At 57.0% G+C, this 16,639-nt stretch overlaps 8 protein-coding genes across 8 annotated transcripts; 5 read left to right on the top strand and 3 right to left on the bottom strand.

Annotated features, from left to right (window-relative positions):
- Positions 1–105: 105 nt before the first annotated feature.
- IUM83_15790 (uncharacterized protein) lies at positions 106–739 on the top strand (the record flags this gene model as incomplete). The annotated part of the gene is made up of 3 exons (XM_067940630.1): positions 106–118; positions 329–535; positions 657–739. 3 exons carry the CDS (start codon positions 106–108, stop codon positions 737–739), a joined length of 303 nt encoding a protein of 100 aa, XP_067782122.1.
- A 1,207-nt stretch (positions 740–1,946) lies between these two features.
- Positions 1,947–3,065, top strand: IUM83_15789 (uncharacterized protein; the record flags this gene model as incomplete). The annotated part of the gene is made up of 1 exon (XM_067940629.1): positions 1,947–3,065. One exon carries the CDS (start codon positions 1,947–1,949, stop codon positions 3,063–3,065), a length of 1,119 nt encoding a protein of 372 aa, XP_067782097.1.
- An 879-nt stretch (positions 3,066–3,944) lies between these two features.
- IUM83_15788 (uncharacterized protein) lies at positions 3,945–5,350 on the top strand (the record flags this gene model as incomplete). The annotated part of the gene is made up of 2 exons (XM_067940628.1): positions 3,945–4,145; positions 4,217–5,350. The coding sequence occupies 2 exons, from the start codon at positions 3,945–3,947 to the stop codon at positions 5,348–5,350; spliced, it is 1,335 nt and encodes a 444-aa protein (XP_067782098.1).
- Positions 5,351–5,546: 196 nt separating this feature from the next.
- Positions 5,547–6,931, top strand: IUM83_15787 (uncharacterized protein; the record flags this gene model as incomplete). Its single annotated transcript, XM_067940627.1, has 2 exons — positions 5,547–5,807; positions 5,885–6,931. The coding sequence occupies 2 exons, from the start codon at positions 5,547–5,549 to the stop codon at positions 6,929–6,931; spliced, it is 1,308 nt and encodes a 435-aa protein (XP_067782095.1).
- Positions 6,932–8,564: 1,633 nt separating this feature from the next.
- IUM83_15786 (uncharacterized protein) lies at positions 8,565–9,950 on the bottom strand (the record flags this gene model as incomplete). The annotated part of the gene is made up of 1 exon (XM_067940626.1): positions 8,565–9,950. The coding sequence occupies one exon, from the start codon at positions 9,948–9,950 to the stop codon at positions 8,565–8,567; it is 1,386 nt and encodes a 461-aa protein (XP_067782096.1).
- A 342-nt stretch (positions 9,951–10,292) lies between these two features.
- Positions 10,293–11,394, top strand: IUM83_15785 (Poly(ADP-ribose) glycohydrolase; the record flags this gene model as incomplete). Its single annotated transcript, XM_067940625.1, has 4 exons — positions 10,293–10,819; positions 10,904–10,961; positions 11,055–11,228; positions 11,314–11,394. 4 exons carry the CDS (start codon positions 10,293–10,295, stop codon positions 11,392–11,394), a joined length of 840 nt encoding a protein of 279 aa, XP_067782050.1.
- Positions 11,395–13,126: 1,732 nt separating this feature from the next.
- IUM83_15784 (uncharacterized protein) lies at positions 13,127–13,342 on the bottom strand (the record flags this gene model as incomplete). The annotated part of the gene is made up of 1 exon (XM_067940624.1): positions 13,127–13,342. The coding sequence occupies one exon, from the start codon at positions 13,340–13,342 to the stop codon at positions 13,127–13,129; it is 216 nt and encodes a 71-aa protein (XP_067782051.1).
- Positions 13,343–14,177: 835 nt separating this feature from the next.
- On the bottom strand, positions 14,178–14,951 carry IUM83_15783 (Carnitine O-palmitoyltransferase 2; the record flags this gene model as incomplete). Its single annotated transcript, XM_067940623.1, has 1 exon — positions 14,178–14,951. The coding sequence occupies one exon, from the start codon at positions 14,949–14,951 to the stop codon at positions 14,178–14,180; it is 774 nt and encodes a 257-aa protein (XP_067782046.1).
- Between the last annotated feature and the right edge of the window lie 1,688 nt (positions 14,952–16,639).

Raw genomic sequence — 16,639 nt, 5'->3', positions numbered from 1 at the left:
GTCCAAGCCCAAACTTCAAACTGCCTGCAGCTCAGCTGGATGAGAAGATCAGCAGCACCTTCACGTGGCAGCGCAGACAACCCACAACGGCGAACCTGACTCGGCATGGCCAGCGCAGGTGCGCGGGGTCACCACCCCAGTGAAGCACCGCCGCGGCGGCGGGGTATCTACCGCTGGGAAAGCATAGCGTGACATATTCGCGGCTTTCGGCAAATCTATTTCAGATGACGTCGGCCTATCGATTACACAGTGACGAGCCTTTAGTGGGTGTGCGCGGAAGAGGCTTTCCGATGCGACACCTTGATTGACTGGAGACTGGTGACTGCAGCCGTCGAGCGCCGCGTGCTGTTCTTGCTGGCTGGCCGAGGAGAGACCCGCGCGCGCTCGACACTCATCCTGTCCGGCGCGGAGCGCGACCCCGCTCTGCGCACGCACAAATCGCCTGGGCAAGCATACGGAAAACACCAACAAATGATCACTGAGGGCGCTGATAACGTCCGCAACCGACCTGCAGCATCGCATATCGAAAGGCCAGGTGAGTTCTTGGTTTTTGTAAGAGGAGCGGGTACCACCTCACAGACCTGATATGTACCACTCTTCCGAGCAGTAATTGCGAATTAAACCTCTGATCTAGCATGTTTTGTTTGGTTATTTAGTATCACGTTTCACGAGCTCGAAATTTTGCAATTGCAAGCGCGTGCTGCAGTTGATTCGGGTCAGGACACGCACCGGGACGTAACTTACGACTCAATAAGGAATATTCGGAGCAATGGAGATTAGAATAAAAAGTGACTACCTGGTAGGTCGTCTCGAGTAATGTTAGCTTGATGTCCATTGCTGGAATGGGGCTACATCACCTTTTCAAATTCACCTAGTAGCGCGTACGTAGCACTTATACGACGTAGTCGACTATTTTATTTCATTTTCCTTCATTTAGGTAACTCACCATTCTTTCTTATGCCCTTGCCCTGTATTGATCTCCCAAACAAGCGACATTTTGGTGTTAATAACGAGGAGTATGCAATATGGGTGGTTGGTGCTGGTGCTTTCTGCTCTTGGAAGTAGTTTTTAGTTTGTTCGGGAAGCCTTTCTACGACCGCGAAGTACTTATTCGATACGCAGACTCACGCAAGTGGGACCCCATACACATAAATACATGTATTATACATACACGGATAACGGTGAATGAGTAATGTAGATTCATAAAAGATAACAGCACGCCGTCCGACAACGCTCCCCCTTTCTTATTGTAATGTTTAGCTTGCTGCTGATGCGGCATGCCTGCTACGCACGATCTCCTTTCTAGCTTGCAACATTATTTCCAATGAGGCTATTAGAATACATTTTCTGCGCCGCCGCAGTGCATTCTGGAGGCACGTTCCAATATGAGCTCAAGTTAGGTCCAGTTCTAACTGCGCGTCATGGTGCCATGCCATGCCATAGGGCGAGGCTCCGAGTTTGCCTGGCACCCCGTTTCCGAATGAATGGCCTGTGGATGAGCCATCGGCTTACACGTGCAGTTTAGCACCAACTCAATGCAAAACTAGCTTCACAGGTGGTTGAAGGCTGTTGGAACCGGTAATTGTGAGCAGAACGAGGTTTTGGCGCGCACCACGAGCACCATGACACATGACACGACCAACCGTTCATGGGTATGAGTAACTTACACGTAAGGAACTCTCGGCCAATGATGGCATGGAATTCGGCCTTACAAAATCATCGTGCAATATCAGCTCCCAGAACGCCAGCTGTATCGCGCTAGCCGGGATGTATCGCATTCAAGAGGGGAGATACTCGCGGAAGCGATGTAGGCCCGACGCCGAGAAAAATGACGACCACGGTTCAACGAAGCGAGTCACTCGGCGATTCGACGCGCGAAGCTCAGGTCACTCACTGGGAGAGACTGCCCATTGCCAATTTAGCTCAGAATAGACACAGACCCAGTCATGAACCTGCACGACCGCCGCATGGACATCACGGCGCTGTGCAGCCCCGAAGAAGAGTCAGAGCCCGAGCCCGAGCGCGCCATCCCCGGCGTCGCCGCCTTCGCCTTTGCGCCGTCCCTGCCCCCTCTCGCCCCCGTTCGTCACAGCCCCGGCGGCGGCCCCACGCAACCTTCAACTGCCGACGCCGACGCCGACGCCGGCACGAGCAAGACGCCGTCTAAGAAGCGGTCGCGCCGCCTGTCCAACAGCGAGCGCGGCAAGCTGTACCGCTCGCGCCGGAAGAACTACGTGCAGACGCTGGAGGAGCAGGTGGAGCAGCTCAAGCACGAGGTGGACCAGCTTAACCTCCACGGCCGCACGCAGCAGCAGCAACAGACCGCCGCCTGGCCGCTCGCACGCCAGCCCATTGGCGCGTCGTTCGCCAACGTTGTGAGCGAGTACTTCTCGCTCTTCAAGTACGGCGTGCCCGTGGCCGAGCGCGGCGGCGGCGCTGTGGACGTGCCGCAGGACCAGCTGCTGCTCTCGTCGCGGCAAGCGGGCTTCCTGAACGGGCTCATGCACCCCGACTTGGTGTTCGGCAGCTCGTACGGCGTGCAGGAGCTGCTGGACCAGTGGGAAAAGTACTCGCTGTTCCACACGGGGCTCAAGTACGAGGTCAAGAACCTGCAAATCATGGCGGCGGATCCAAACCCGGTGGTGCTCGCGCCCGCCACACTGTACGTCCGCTTCACGCGGCGCACCATTGAGGAGATCTTCCCCCACATCCTCTGGAACGAGGCGCTCGTGCAGCGCCTCATCGGCACGCAGGTCGTGTACCCGGTGGGGAACACCTTCTACTTCGGCGACGACAACAAGATCCACCGGTACGACACGTACGTGGACTTTGTGGCTGCCTTCGTGGACGTGCTGGGCAACGTCGAGGACACCATGGCCATGATGGAGAGCGCGCTCATCCGGCAGGAGTCCATGATCGGCGATCTGCTGGAGGAGCCGCCCCGGCCGAAGGTGCAGGGGACGCAACGCATCGAGGTGGTCGCGGACAGTGACAGCGGCACCAGTGAAAGCAGCGAGGGCCCCGTCGGCGCCCGCATAGGTATGTCGCTGCGGGGCATCATGTAGCGCCCCGCAGTTTTTAGTTACAGTAACCCGCAACACGACGTATTTTCCTCGGTGACGGCAAATCGCGCCCGCGCCGAGATAAGGGAGGTGGACTTGAAGTACCGTGTCAACTCGAGATGAGTGCGGTCTGAAGAGAGGACTGAAGCGAGTCAGGCGTGACGACAACGCCGCTGACGAGCCCCAGAAGCGTGCACTTACTCCGCAGCGAGGTCGCCTGCATTGCAGCAGCGAATGCACGTAGCAAACTTCCACTTGCTGCTGGTGCCCCTTTGCCAGCACTAATACAGCTGTGCACCCAGCAGTCTGGGTTATGCCCTCAGCGCTGTGACCGAAATCGGATTGCCTGACCTGTGACGACCAGGCTCACTTCGCGTGCCTGTTTGTGCCCGTCATCACGTGAGCAATGTCTAACTCCGGGTTGATTTGTTAGCGCTGCCGCTGCTGCTGGCGGACGCATGGCCTTGGAAGCAGCAGCAGCGGCGGCGGCGGCGACGGCGATGCTGCCGACTTCGACATCAATGAGAGCACTGCGTGCTAAAGCTCGCCATCGTGACGAGCGTCCATTGAAGTGACCGAGAATCGAGCCAGTTGAGGTTCGAATGCGTAAACAGTTTCCTTCTATTTATCAGGTTTCCAGCTCTTATCCATTCTATCAGGTCAATATCGACCAAGCAGACGACATATCCTTATGCAGTGTCAGAGGGTATCTAGATTTAAGGATCGATGTCGAGATGAGGCCGCGGTCTTATTCAATGCGGGCCTAATGTAGCGTCCGATACAAACTCCCAGTCAAGCGCGCGGGCGGCCCACGCTCCGCGGCGACGGTCATCAGTGTTCGACGTTCCGACTCCCGTCAATATGTCGCTGCACGCCCCAGCCATGCTCGACCCGCTCCGCGGCGCCGACCCGGAGCTGCAGGCCATGGCCGACTACTTTCTCGCGCCCGACGCTGCACCGGCCGAGGGGGCGGAGGAGGACACCGAAAACCCGTCGCCGAATCGGATCACTTCAACTGCCGACGCGCGGCTCAAGAAGCTCAAGCGCAATGAGCGCGACCGCCAGCGCAGCTTCGCCAAGCGGGTGAGCCTCCCCGCGACCTGCCCATTGCCACCAGCCACTGCCATTGACTGACACACACACACACACTGCAGGAATCCATGAAGCACATGCGGCAGCAGGTCAAGGAGCTCGAGGGCCGCAAGCAGCGGCTCGTGGAGCGCGCCGCTACGCCGGACTCGCCGCAGAGCCAGGAGTTCCGCTCGCCCACCACGCCGACGGCGGCGATGTCCATGTACCCGTCGCCGTCGACGCCCATCAAGCGCGAGAACTTCGTGCGCCTCGCTAACGAGATCGAGGAGTTCCGGCGCCAGAACGCCGTCATGACCCAGCAGCTCCGCGAGCGCGACGTCACCACCGGCTACATGCAGAACCTGCTGCTCGAGTTCAGCCAGGACGAGACGGACAGCGACACCAACAGCGGCAGCGACTCGGGCCACAGCAGCTCGGCCAAGAGCAAGGGGAAGAGAGAGCCGCTCGGCTCCGGGCCCCGCCCGTTCAACGGCGACAGCAGCGTGCGCTTCACGCCGCTCACGCGCGAGGAAGGGCTCTCGTGCGTGCGCCAAACGCTGCAGCTCATCAACAACGCGCGCAACCTGTACGCGAGCGACGCGCACTACCACAACCGCTCCAAGTTCCTCGGCTGGGGCCAGTACACGGTGCGCGAGGGCTCTACCATCACCTTCTCCGTCAAGAAGTCGCTGCCGAACGTGACCCCGGCGCAGCTCATGGACACGACGTGGCACCTGCTCACGGACGGCAGGAACACCCAGAAGCTCATCCCGTCCACGGTGAACACGCACATCCGGCCGCTGCAGAAGCTCTCGGATGACCTGTTCGTGATCGACCGCCGCAGCGAGGACAACGCGCGCTCGGGCGTGTTCGGCAACAAGCTGGCGCTGCGCACCGTGTACGTGCTGTTCCGCATCGCGGACGCCGACGGCAGCCAGACGCTCGCCATGAAGACCATCAACCTGCCGCTGGTCAAGAAGCTGCTGCGCCACGACGAGCAGTGGTGCGACATCTTCTACTGGATCCGCTTCCTGCCCGACGGCAGCGTCCGGTCCAGCGTCGATGGCCGTCCGCGCGACTTCACGACAGTGACCGAGTTCGGCGGCTCCAACACGTACACGCGCGACGAGATCGCCAAGGCGTGGCTCGGCGAGCTCGTGTTCCTCGCCATCCGCTGGGAGTCGCTGGCCGTGGCGCCCACGCTGCTCAAGTTGTAAATGTCGAAGTACTAAATAATTGTCAAGCAAATCAAGCCCAGGTCGTGTTGAACTTGCTGGCATCGCCGTCATCGTCATGGTTGAAGCAGCAGTGTTGATCTTGCGTGTCCAGCGCAAATTGTAATCGCGAGAGGATGCGCCGCGTCAGTTGTGATTCGGGTGGACAACCAGCAGTGTTCCTTTCGCCGAGCGGTAGATGATGGAGAGCTCCTCGAGTGACGGTGGATCGGACGGCCCGATGGCTGAGGGGGTCAAGTCCGAGCGGCCCGCGACGATTGCAATGCAAGACCCCATCAAAGCGGAACCGTGCGAGGAGAAGCCTCCGAGTTCTGTGTCATTGAAGCTTTTGCTGTCTCCGGTGGGCACAAAGGAGGAGGACGGGGCGCAGCTATCCGCCAACCAGCTCAAGAAGCACCGCCGCAATGAACGAGACCGCAGGCGCAGCTTTGCCAAGAGGGTGCGTCCGGTGACGGCGTTCTGGTCTTGATACGTGCGACTTGCCCCGTAATGCTTAGTGCTCGCGTGTGTTAACAGGAGACAATGGATCGGATGCGCAAGATGGTTGCAGCGCTGGAGCTGCAGAAGCAGCAACTCATGGAGAACGTCACCGCCAGCTCATTATGGAGCCACACTAGCAGCATCTCGGCTGAGCAATGTGCATCGCCTTCGTTTTGGCCAAATCTAGTTGTGTCGGCATCACCGACGTCGTTGTACCCTTCGTCGTCAACGTCTGTCACGCGGGACGACTACGTGCAGTTGGCGGCCGAGATCGAGGAGTTCCGGCGACAAAATTCGGCAATGGCCCAGGAATTGGCGAGGCGTGACCTGTTCAACAACAGTCTCCGATACAGGCTGGCCAGCTTCCCTCCTCTAGACAGCAGGAGCGGCATACAGCCCACCCAGCTCACGCAAGAAGAAGGCATGGACTGTGTGTGGCAGACGCTGGAACGCATTCACGACGCTCGACTGCGCTACGCCAGCGAGGCGTGCTTCCAGAACCGCCCCATGTTCCTCGGCTGGAGTCAATACTCCGAACGCCAAGGTGACGTGGTCACCTTCGGAGTCAAGAAGGCGCTGCGCAATGTCACTCCGCAGCAGCTGATGGACCGGACCTGGCAATTACAGACCAACGACGACAATCTCCGGCGGCTGGGGCCATCGCACCTCCACACTCACATCACGCTGCTGCAGAAAATCTCGGACGACATCCTAGTCATCGATCGACACACGGAAGACCAGTCTCGCACGGACGGGAGGGGCAGACCCCTCAAGCTCCGAACGGTGTATGTGCTTTTCCGCGTCGCCGACAACGACGGCACCCAGACGTTGGGCATCAAAACACTGGACGTGCCAGAAGCCGATCGCATGCTGCGGGCCGACGAGGTGTGGTGGGATATCTTCTACTGGATTCGCGTGTCGCCTGCTCATCTCGACGCTGGTCAGGAGGTCACGACCGTGACGGAATTCGGGGGCGCCAATTCATGCGCTTGCGAAGAGTTAGCGTCCTCGCGACTCAAGGAGCTTATTTTTCTCGCCACTCGCTGGGAGACGTTGGCTGTTGCCCCCTTCTTGTTGCAGTAGACGGCTTATTGCAGATCACGTCGTCGTAGGTGTCCACATTCCCATGAACAACGACAAGTATTCAGTGTGCAAACCGTCCCACGCTTCACCTTCCTTGAGATGAGGTGATCGTTCATTTCTGAAAGTCCGCTTTCACGCTGGTCACCTCAGGATGTCGTCGCTGCCAGTAGAAAACACCTCGGTGGTCGGAGAGACTGACGCGACCGACATGCTACTCGCCTCGGACATCGGAGAACAGCGTCGGAAACGACGTAACGAGCGCGACAGGAAGCGTAGTGCGGCCCGAAAGGTACCTGTTATCAGTGTCGATGCCGATCTTGTCTCCCTAACGATGGCTTGCTTGGTACAGGAAGAGTTGAATGAAATGCGCAAACTGGTGCAGGAGATGGAGGAGAAGAAGAATGCTTTGGTAAAGAAACCTCAGGTACTGCGAGAGTCTTCAGCCACATCAAGGATCTAGCACTCCCTTCAAACCCTGATTCCTGTTCATTCATTTCATCGGTCTCAACTTCTACGTTGACGACGGCCAGTGTTCGCGAGTACGTGCGATTAACAGCTGAAGCCGAGGCTTATCGGTGCCAAAACGCCATGATGACCAAGCAACTCGTCTAGAGAGACCTACTCTACACCATTTTGCGCACCGGTCTGCTCCAAGCGAGCCAGGACAAACACAGTCGAGTCGGGTCTCACTTCCCCTTGAGCCATGAGGACGGCTTGACATGCATGCGGAAAACGCTGCAATACATCAACAATGCTCGTCTGCTTTACGCCAACGACGACAGTTTCCAAGACCGACCCACAATCTTCGGCTGGAGTCAATACTGCAAGCGGAACGGAGCTTCTATCAACTTCGCAGTCAGGAAGTCGCTGCCTAACGTGACGCCACGAGAACTTGCTGACACTACATGGCAGTTCGTCACTGACAGTGAGGTGCTGAACACTCTTGGGCCGACGCAGCTCAAAGCCTACGTTACGTTGGTGCAGAAGATCACGGACGACCTGCTCCTATTTGATCGTCGTACGGAGACGGCACTCATGCGGGGGCGGATGGCAAGATGTTGATCCTTCGAACCATCTACATCGCCTTTCGCTACGAGGCCCCCGATGGGAACGTGACGCTGGCCCTGAAGACAATAAATTTGCCGCTCGTCAAGTGCTTACTGCGTGAGGACGAAACCTGGTGCGATATCTTCTATTGGATGTATTATTCATCCGAAGACGCGGGCGCTCAAATGACAGCTGCTGAGTTTGGTGGCGCTAACACGTACGCGAGCGAGGAATTTGCAGCTTGCTGGCTTGAAGAAGCATTGTTCGTCGCCATTCGATGGGAGACCCTAGTTTTCCCACCTCTTCTCACCAATGAAAGCGCAGATGACGCGTAACCAGAAGCGAAAGCGGGGCCAAGCAAAATCCATAAGAATCACCACGCGACCAGCAGTCACGCTGCGGCAGCAAACCGAGGAAATTTGTGCGTATTCATACCGCTGTATTTGTTTGTAGAAGTTAGCGAGATAACATGTTGAACCAAGTAGTCGAACAAGTCAAGTACTTGCTCAGCCATGTATTTTCCAGGTGCTTACTCCGTACGAGGTCAGCTTTGCACGCCAACTGATTAAATCATCTTGCTCTCTCTTCAGGCCGAGTCAGATTGAGGCAGCAGCACAACTGGAGCGACGTTGTGCGTTTCCCAGCTCAGCAGCATGAAGAAAATCTCGCGCTGCCAGCGACGAGCAAACTCCTCCGAATGTCCGTCCAAAGACCCGCCAAAGCGGACGCGGCATCCAGCCTTCCCACTATCACTCGCCTCAGCCGACGAAAATCCAAACCACAAAAACGATTCGAACCAGAGATTGTTGGCACACCCGCAGCGCCGAGTGAACGACGGGTTAACCGACTGCAGCACCACGAAGAGCCCGGCAGGGGACGTCATGCGATACAGCAGGTAAATGCTGCGGTACTTGGTCGGCGTTTGCTTTTCGCCCTCGGGGCTCAATTCCTGCTGCATCCGTCGCACCACAACAATGTCGTCGTTGATCTGATGTAGCACTTCAAGCTGCAGTGCGTGCAGCACCGGCTCCAGCATTGCAGCAAACTGCCGCTGGTCCCGGCAGAACGCCCACGTCTTGTGAAACAGTTGCCCAGGCGAATACCCAGCGAAAACCTTGTCGAACGCAAACTCGACGCAGGTGTCTTGCTTCACCAGAGCGCGTCGCAGTTGTCTCCATCCCATCATGTCGACCGCCATTTGCTGCTGGGGCTTCGCGCCCGCCACTGCCGTGTAAAACCTGGCGATCTCGCTCGTTGCGTCTCGCACGAGCTGCAAGCAGTGGCCAACGGTGCCAACGTCCCACGTCACGAAGTCGCAGAGTGTGACGGGGTCTCTCTTCACAATGGCGCCATTTCCCGTGCTCATGACGTAGAAGTCCGCGCCGTCGTCTGCCTGCTTCTCACCGAGCTTCCCCGCCACTCGGCGCTGCACCTGGTCGTGCTCGAAGTTGTCCGGGTGCGCGCGCGTGATGGCCAGCAGCGAGTCCACCAACTGCGCGTGCAGCGCGTCGTTCTCGTCCAGCAGCTGCTGCCGCTGTCGCTCCAGGTGGGCCACTTGGCCCTGCAGTCCGTCGTCCGAGCGCTGTTGCTGCTGCTGCTGCTCGAGCGCCTGCGCCCTGACGCCCTCCAGCTCCTGCACCGTGCGCATCATGGCGGCGATCTGGTCCCGGAACCTCTGCCTGGACCTGCGCATGGTCTCGCGGTGGCTGGCGCGTCTGGCGGCCGCGCGCTCCTCGGGCGACAGGCTCTTCTTCTGCTGCTTGACGCTCTTGCGCGGCTGAGAGGCGGAGCGATTGGCGTTGGCTTTGGGGACGTCGTTCTCGCCGTCCACGGACGCCGGCGGACTGGGAGAGCTCTGCTCGTCGCTCAGCACGTCGGGCGCGTCGGACAGCAGCGCCGACACGAAGGCCACCTCGTCCTCCGTCCAGGGCGGGACCGCGTGCAGCGGCGCCTCCAATACCTCGATGTCCATGGCTGCAAGCAAGAGACCTGATAACTTTTCGCTAGTGGGGTATGTGTCGCGGTCGTGCCACGACCACAAGTGCGAGTCATCGCACGTCGAACATGCACTTGGTGTAGCATACACCAACTTCAGATGCGTCATCACAAATTCATGGGAACCAAAACAACCATCACTCTGAGATACGCATTCTATTTACATATTTGTCATCATACCATCATCAAGTTCCCGGACCGTTTTCATCACCAAACCACGATTACATCAACATCAAAATAATTGCATTTACAACCTCCTACTTCTCTGTAAATTGCATTTCTCCATTTGACACCTCGCTGATCCTGTTCCAGCACCAGCATGTCGCGCGGCTTCTCCCTGAGCGGCGCCGTCTTCGCCTTCCACTGCGTGCCGCAGCGCGAGCGCCGCGAGCTGGAGACGCTGCTGCTGCGCCACGATGCGTCGATCTACGCCGGCACCAGCCAACCCGACGTCGTGCACGTGCTCACCAGCTACTGGGCGGACTGCGAGCCGCCGCAATTGGCTGCGCCTGTGCGCCCCGTGACGCGCTTCTGGCTGCAGGAGACGCTGCGCCTCGGGCGCTGGCTGCGGCCCGACAGCCACCCGTTCTTCGAGCCGCCGCCCAGACCCGCGGGCCTGCGGCTGCAGTACCCCAGAGCTTTCCAGGACGCGGCGCAGGGCCAGCTCGACGGCGACGGGGACGTCAGGATGGAGCCGCCTACAGCCGCAGAGCACAGACACAGGATGCAGCTGCCCTGCTCGCCGGGCTTCCTCTTCCGGGACGAGGTGCCGCTCTGGCCCTACGTCGCTGCCCACCTGAGCCGACCGATACGAGACGTCCACGAACTCGCAGCCAGACTGCAACAGTACGGGTTTTAGAGGAGAGTCTGGGTGTTGTGGGACACGAGAGAGTGATTGCGGTGTTGTGTCTACTGCTGCTGCTGTGACAGGATCACGCTGTCGGACCCTAGACGCAGGTTTAACTGTCTGGAGTACGCGGTGATCGAGGTTTGTGGAGGGAGCGAGAGGAGGTGGAGTTGCCTTCTGTGGTGCTAAGAGTATTTTTGCTTTGTGGTGTTTTATTGTGGCGATGCTCTGTAGTTACTGACGAGAGAGGAGCGGGCAACGTTCTTTGACGACGTGCTGCCGGAAATGATGCGGTTGGTGCTCGACATGCCGCAAATGTTCGCGACGCCGCCACCGTTGTTGACTCCATTGGAAGCTAGTGAAGAAGAGGAAGTAAATGCTGGCGATGACGCGCGGATTAAGCGGCAGGTGGTGACGCAGACCCACCGGTTCACGAAACTTGAAGTGCTGACGCTGGTGTGTGGCTGCTTCTTTGGTATTTTTCCGGACCAAGACATTGCCAAGCAAGTTCAGCCTGAGCTCAGCCCTCAGAGCCGAAAAGCAGGGCGGCGCGGCAACAGCAACGACGACATGATTCAATTCCCATACTTTACTGCGGTTCGAATGTTTTCGGCTCCCGGTAGTATGGGCAAGATGGTTGTACTAAAGGCCCAGAAATTGCGGTGTATTTTGCAGTACTTCTTGCGGGTGGTCCCGCGACTGAATTCGGATCGGGCGGCGCTGTCTGCAGGAGTTATTGATTTTGCGCGCGTCGGTGTGCATTTGCCTGTCTCTGAAGGGCGAATCCGGTCGGACCAAACTTCTCAAGAACTCCTCGCAATAATAGGAACTTCCTCAAGTATTGCTGAGTCTGCGCACCAAGTGCATGACGATGATACAGATACACATACGCGCTTGCATGCAGCGAGATGTGTGTCTGATACGCTGATTGAAGATCTTGACAACCATTTGCAGATTGATTTTGCAAACAAATTTGCCGGTGGTGGTGTGCTCAACTCCGGTTGCGTTCAAGAAGAGATTCGGTTTTTATTGTCGCCAGAACTACTCGTATCGTGCCTCATCTTTGCCAGGCTGGAGCCCCACGAAGCATTTGTGATTCATGGAACAGAGCGCTTCAGCTCGTACCAAGGCTACGGTGGATCATTTGTTTATGGCGGTAATTTTCAAGATTCAACTTCGTTGGTACCTCAAGCTGATGGGCGTCTTCGCCGGGACTGCGTGATCGTAGGAATTGACGCGACTGACTATGGTTCTGCGCGAGTAGAACGGCAGTACACACGTGGACATGTATGGCGCGATCTCGTAAAAGCGTACGCAGGCTTTGCCTACCCCGACGCACTAGATGGTGGGCGGTGCTGGCCTGTGGCTACAGGAAACTGGGGCTGCGGCGTGTTTCAAGGCGATCGCGAGCTGAAGTTTCTGATCCAGTGGCTTGCAGCATCGCTTCGACATCGCGAGCTAGTCTACGTACTTTTCGAGCGAGACCTGGATCTACAGACTAAAGTTAATCCGCTACTAACGCTTGCAACTAGCGCGAAAGCACGTGAATGGGATCGTCAGAGTGGAAGACTGGCTCAGTGGTTGATGAAATTTTTATTTGACGAGCTAAGCGTTGGTCGCGGGGTGAGAGGGCAACAGAGTGTATTGACTCGTGCTGCTATTTCACTGGAACGAGCATTCGCAGCGCTCCATCTACCGGTAGAACACAACGATGAAGCGGAAACCAAGCAGCAGCCTGATAACTCCCCGCAAGCCCTCACCACTTCGTCGTCCCCAGAATCCAAGCGTAGCCCTTCAGCTACCCCTTCTCGGTGCGAAGACCAAACTGACGATTCATCCGAGGCGATCAAAAAGAAGCCCAAAACGATGAAGAAAGAGTTGCAGCAACGTACGATGCAAGATTTCTTCGCACCCAAGCAATGAGTACTGCACCTAAGTAAACGAAGCGTTCTTTGGACGAATACGACCAATGTATTTTGCCAACCGGTAAACGTGGGAGACCACTTTGTTCCGGTAGCAGTAGCACCGGCTTATCGCCCGATAACGACGACTGCCTCCGAACACAACCCACGTATCAACACAGCTCACTCGACTTGTTTGCAGACATGCATTTGCGATCGCTTAAATCTACTTCGACACAGAGAGCATCACATACCGAGGCTCGTACGTCACGTCACGTTGTCATTCCTCGGTCTGGAGTGGGTGGGTGGTATTTCCTCCCGCGTCGCACGTGGACTTCGTCTACCATCTCGAAAGTCTCCGCTAACTGGTCAGTGGCGCGGGAGGGGATCGGTCACCTGTCTCGCTTAATTGATGAGCTTCGGCGGGTACTTGAGCCGGGTGGTGTCGCTGGTGTTGAGCTTGGCAGCTTCCTTCACCTTATCGGCGGCTCCGCTGGACGTGTCCATGGCGACGGTGGTGGCTTGGGCGACGACCGCCATGGGGTCGAGGATGGCAGCGGCCGGCGAGAAGCTCACGACGGCGGCCACGAGCAGTGAGGCGAGGGCGAGCAGGCGGACCATGGCGTTTGTGAACTTTGTTTCTTGGGAAATGAAGTGTAAACTGTGTGCGAGCAGCTCCTGCGGTGATTCCTCGGTGGCGCGGTTGAATCCGAATGTGCGTGACGGTGCGGCTCATGCTGCTCGAAGCGGATGTGCCTGCGGTTGTCCGATAGTCAGATCGAACAGAAAAAAGTCGGATAAACCTGCATGAACAGATACTTTTGGTATTGCGAAAAACAGAAGGACACAGGTATACTATCGAATAGAGTACCATCAACCTAATCTATACGCTTGATAATTAGATGGTGAAGTTGGTATAATATCAGGTTAAGAAGTATGTCGTTAAACAGGTTGGTTGCGGATGTTCCTCACCAGCCTGCCTGCTGAGCCCAAAGCTTTGCTTGGCCGAGTTTCTAGCCGCCAGCTGCATCCTGGAAAAGCCGTTTTATCGATGCGCTTTGCTGCTCTCATTCCGCTCAACGAACGTAGCAGCGCGCTCTTGGTCCGCGAGGTCGACGCCACAAGTGTTGCTTCCAAGCGCTGCTCCGTCGAATCGAAAGCTCTTCATGGACCAATCAGGCCAGAGAGCTCACTGCTGCTTTTGACAAAAGTTGCAATCCCACTTCAACGTGAAGCAGTGCATGAAGCATGAAGCAGTGCAACGACAAGTCGTCTTAGGCTTACAACGCAGCAAACCGTAGTCGACACCTTCACACCGAAGACAACAGGAAACATCATATGTGCTGTGCATTTTGTCGCGGTTAAAAGAATGGAATGGAGGTACTAAGCGGAAATGCAAGATCGTCATGGAGTCCATCGCCACACCCGAAGCCGCCGCGCTTCCGAAGCGTGGCGCTTACACGAAGTTCGCAAGAAGCCCCACGAGCGTGATCGCAGCGACGTACGTAGCCGAGTAGCCGGGCGTCGGAGCCGAGGACGTGGTCGAGATACCGTCGGCAGAGCCGCTTGTCGTGCTGGGTGACGGCGCGTTCGTCGTGCTGGCAGGGGTGCTGCCGGCAGTGTTGTTGTTCGTCGACGGCGTGGTCGCGGAGGACGCGTTGATGGTGGAGCAGTCGTACGAGCTGTCTGTGGCGTTATTGTAGCTGTAGCAAGCCTCCAAAGCAGCGCTGGCAGCCGCCTGCGCACAGTCGACCGAACTGTCGGTGGCGTTGTTGTAGCCCGCGCAAGCTTCCTCAGCTGCACTGGCTGCAGCATCTGCGGCTGCGCTTGCCGTGGACTCAGTGCAGTCGAGCGATGCGCTGTGGTCAGCGTTATACTGGTTGCACGCTTCCTTGGCCGCGCTGGCCGCGGCCTGGTAAGCATCTTCTGCAGCACTGGCGGCGTCATGGTAGAACTCTTCGACGTTGCTGGCAGCGTTGTCGATCCAGCTTCCTGCTGCCTTAGCTGCGTCTTCCGCGGCATTGGCAATCGCGTTAGCAGCGTCTTCAGCAGCGGTAGTGGCGTCGTCGATAATGTCGGCTGTCGTCGTCGAGGTGGTCGCGACAATAGCAGCGATCACCACAAGAGTTCTGTACGAGGTAAAGCGAACCATGGTTATCGTGGTGTCCTTGTGCTGGTAGTAGTTGTTGTTGTCGTCGCTTGGAAGCAAAATGGGGAATGGTACATCCATGAGATCGCGATAGCGAGGTCGAGTCGTCTCACTGTGCGCTGAGGTGTACACGTACGAGCACTGATCTGATTTTTTGGCTGTCTATCGGTGCACGAGCGACTTGCCGCCTGTGGTTTACAGCACGACCTCGGTGAAGATCCCCTGAGGCGTCGGGGGTTTACCTTGGTGAACAGGACGCGCCACCTGAGATAATCAAGATGCGAGCGCCGCATTCGTGGCGGCAGGCCTCTGACAATCGTGGAGGCATCGCTCCGGGCAGTAAACACGGCTTCATGCTTCTCATGCGGCAACTGCAGCAACGTGAGGCGCAGGTGAAGTGTGTGACTCTGACAATCTGAAGCTATAAAGTACGTGGGACCCATCTCGGATTTTTGACCGCACCGGCGCGGTCAAAAAGCTACACGTAGATTACGAGCAATGTGAGGTATTCTGCAGGCAATTCTCACGAGCACCGAACGAACCTTTTTGAATTAAGTTGCAACGCTCACAGCCACAGGGTGCTACGTGAAGAATAGATACGCGTTCGCGGGGCAATGTCCTTCATCACCATTGCAGCTGCCGTTGTTTGAGCACCCCCGCGTGGTGTACACTACATACCGTATGTATATACATGCATGTATGCAGTACACCTCGCGGTGTTACGCATACAGTATGATCGAAATCTGTTGGATAATATCCAACAGGTTTTAATAAGAAGCACAGTATATATTCATGAAATGGATGCCTCGGCAGTACCAAAGCGTCAAGCATTAGCTGCCACTGCGATCGTACTCCACCACAATGCAGCACCAAGCAGGGGTGACGCAGCTGAAGTTGACGTCGAATCTACGGCTGGAGCTGCAAGACTGGTAGATGACTGCATGCTCTCCTGCTCGGATGGAAGCACTGATGCCAATGATGCCAAGGAGCTCGAATCCAAGTCTGGGGTTGCTGTCAGAGCGTCGTCGTCAGCCGAGTGTCCATTTGCCATATCTGGAGAGGAACTAGACGACAATATCTGGAGAGGAACTAGACGACAAGCTGCTGCAACATCGACCGAGCTCCCTGTCGTTGTCGAGTCCGGGGTCTCGCCGGCGCAGCGGTCGACTGCCTCCTGCAGCGTCTCCTTCTGGTTGCTGCCCATATACCAGCAGTCTGGCATGTCCGACGCTACTCGCGCCATTACTTCCTGGCAGTCGGTGGCGTAACATGGCCAATAGATAGCTGCTGTATGAACGTGGAGTATGGCGCACAGGCGCTGGTTTCTGCCGCGGCGGAGTACTGGTTGGTTAAATCCTGGTTGTCGGCATCGCTGCAAGTAGCAGTCGCGTGGACGGAGGAAGCAGCAGACAGCAGCAGCATGGTTGAGATGACGACGAAGGACATAGAACGCATGTCAGTACAAAGCAAGTCGAGCGAAATTCAAAGTGACCAGGAGGCTAAACAAGCAATGTAGTTGTGCGATAGGCATTCACGAAGGAGTCCCGAGCGTTCCGACCCCATATTGCCCATTTTGCTGTTAGAGAGCGCCCTGTGAAGAGACGTGATCGAGCGCATCTAAATGCGCAAGCGTCTCGCGTCGCAGTCGAAAGACGTGGCGTTATCCTGGTACGTACTTATCAAACGCGACCCCGGTCAAAACATGAGGATTATGAAACATGATCACCATGTCGCCGGATTTTTAAGTGAAGTCCTGATTGCCTCTCCTT

This window comes from Phytophthora cinnamomi (assembly GCF_018691715.1).
Source record: "Phytophthora cinnamomi strain GKB4 chromosome Unknown Contig111, whole genome shotgun sequence".
Classification (NCBI taxonomy): domain Eukaryota; phylum Oomycota; class Peronosporomycetes; order Peronosporales; family Peronosporaceae; genus Phytophthora; species Phytophthora cinnamomi.
This window is presented reverse-complemented; position numbering and strand designations above follow the sequence as displayed.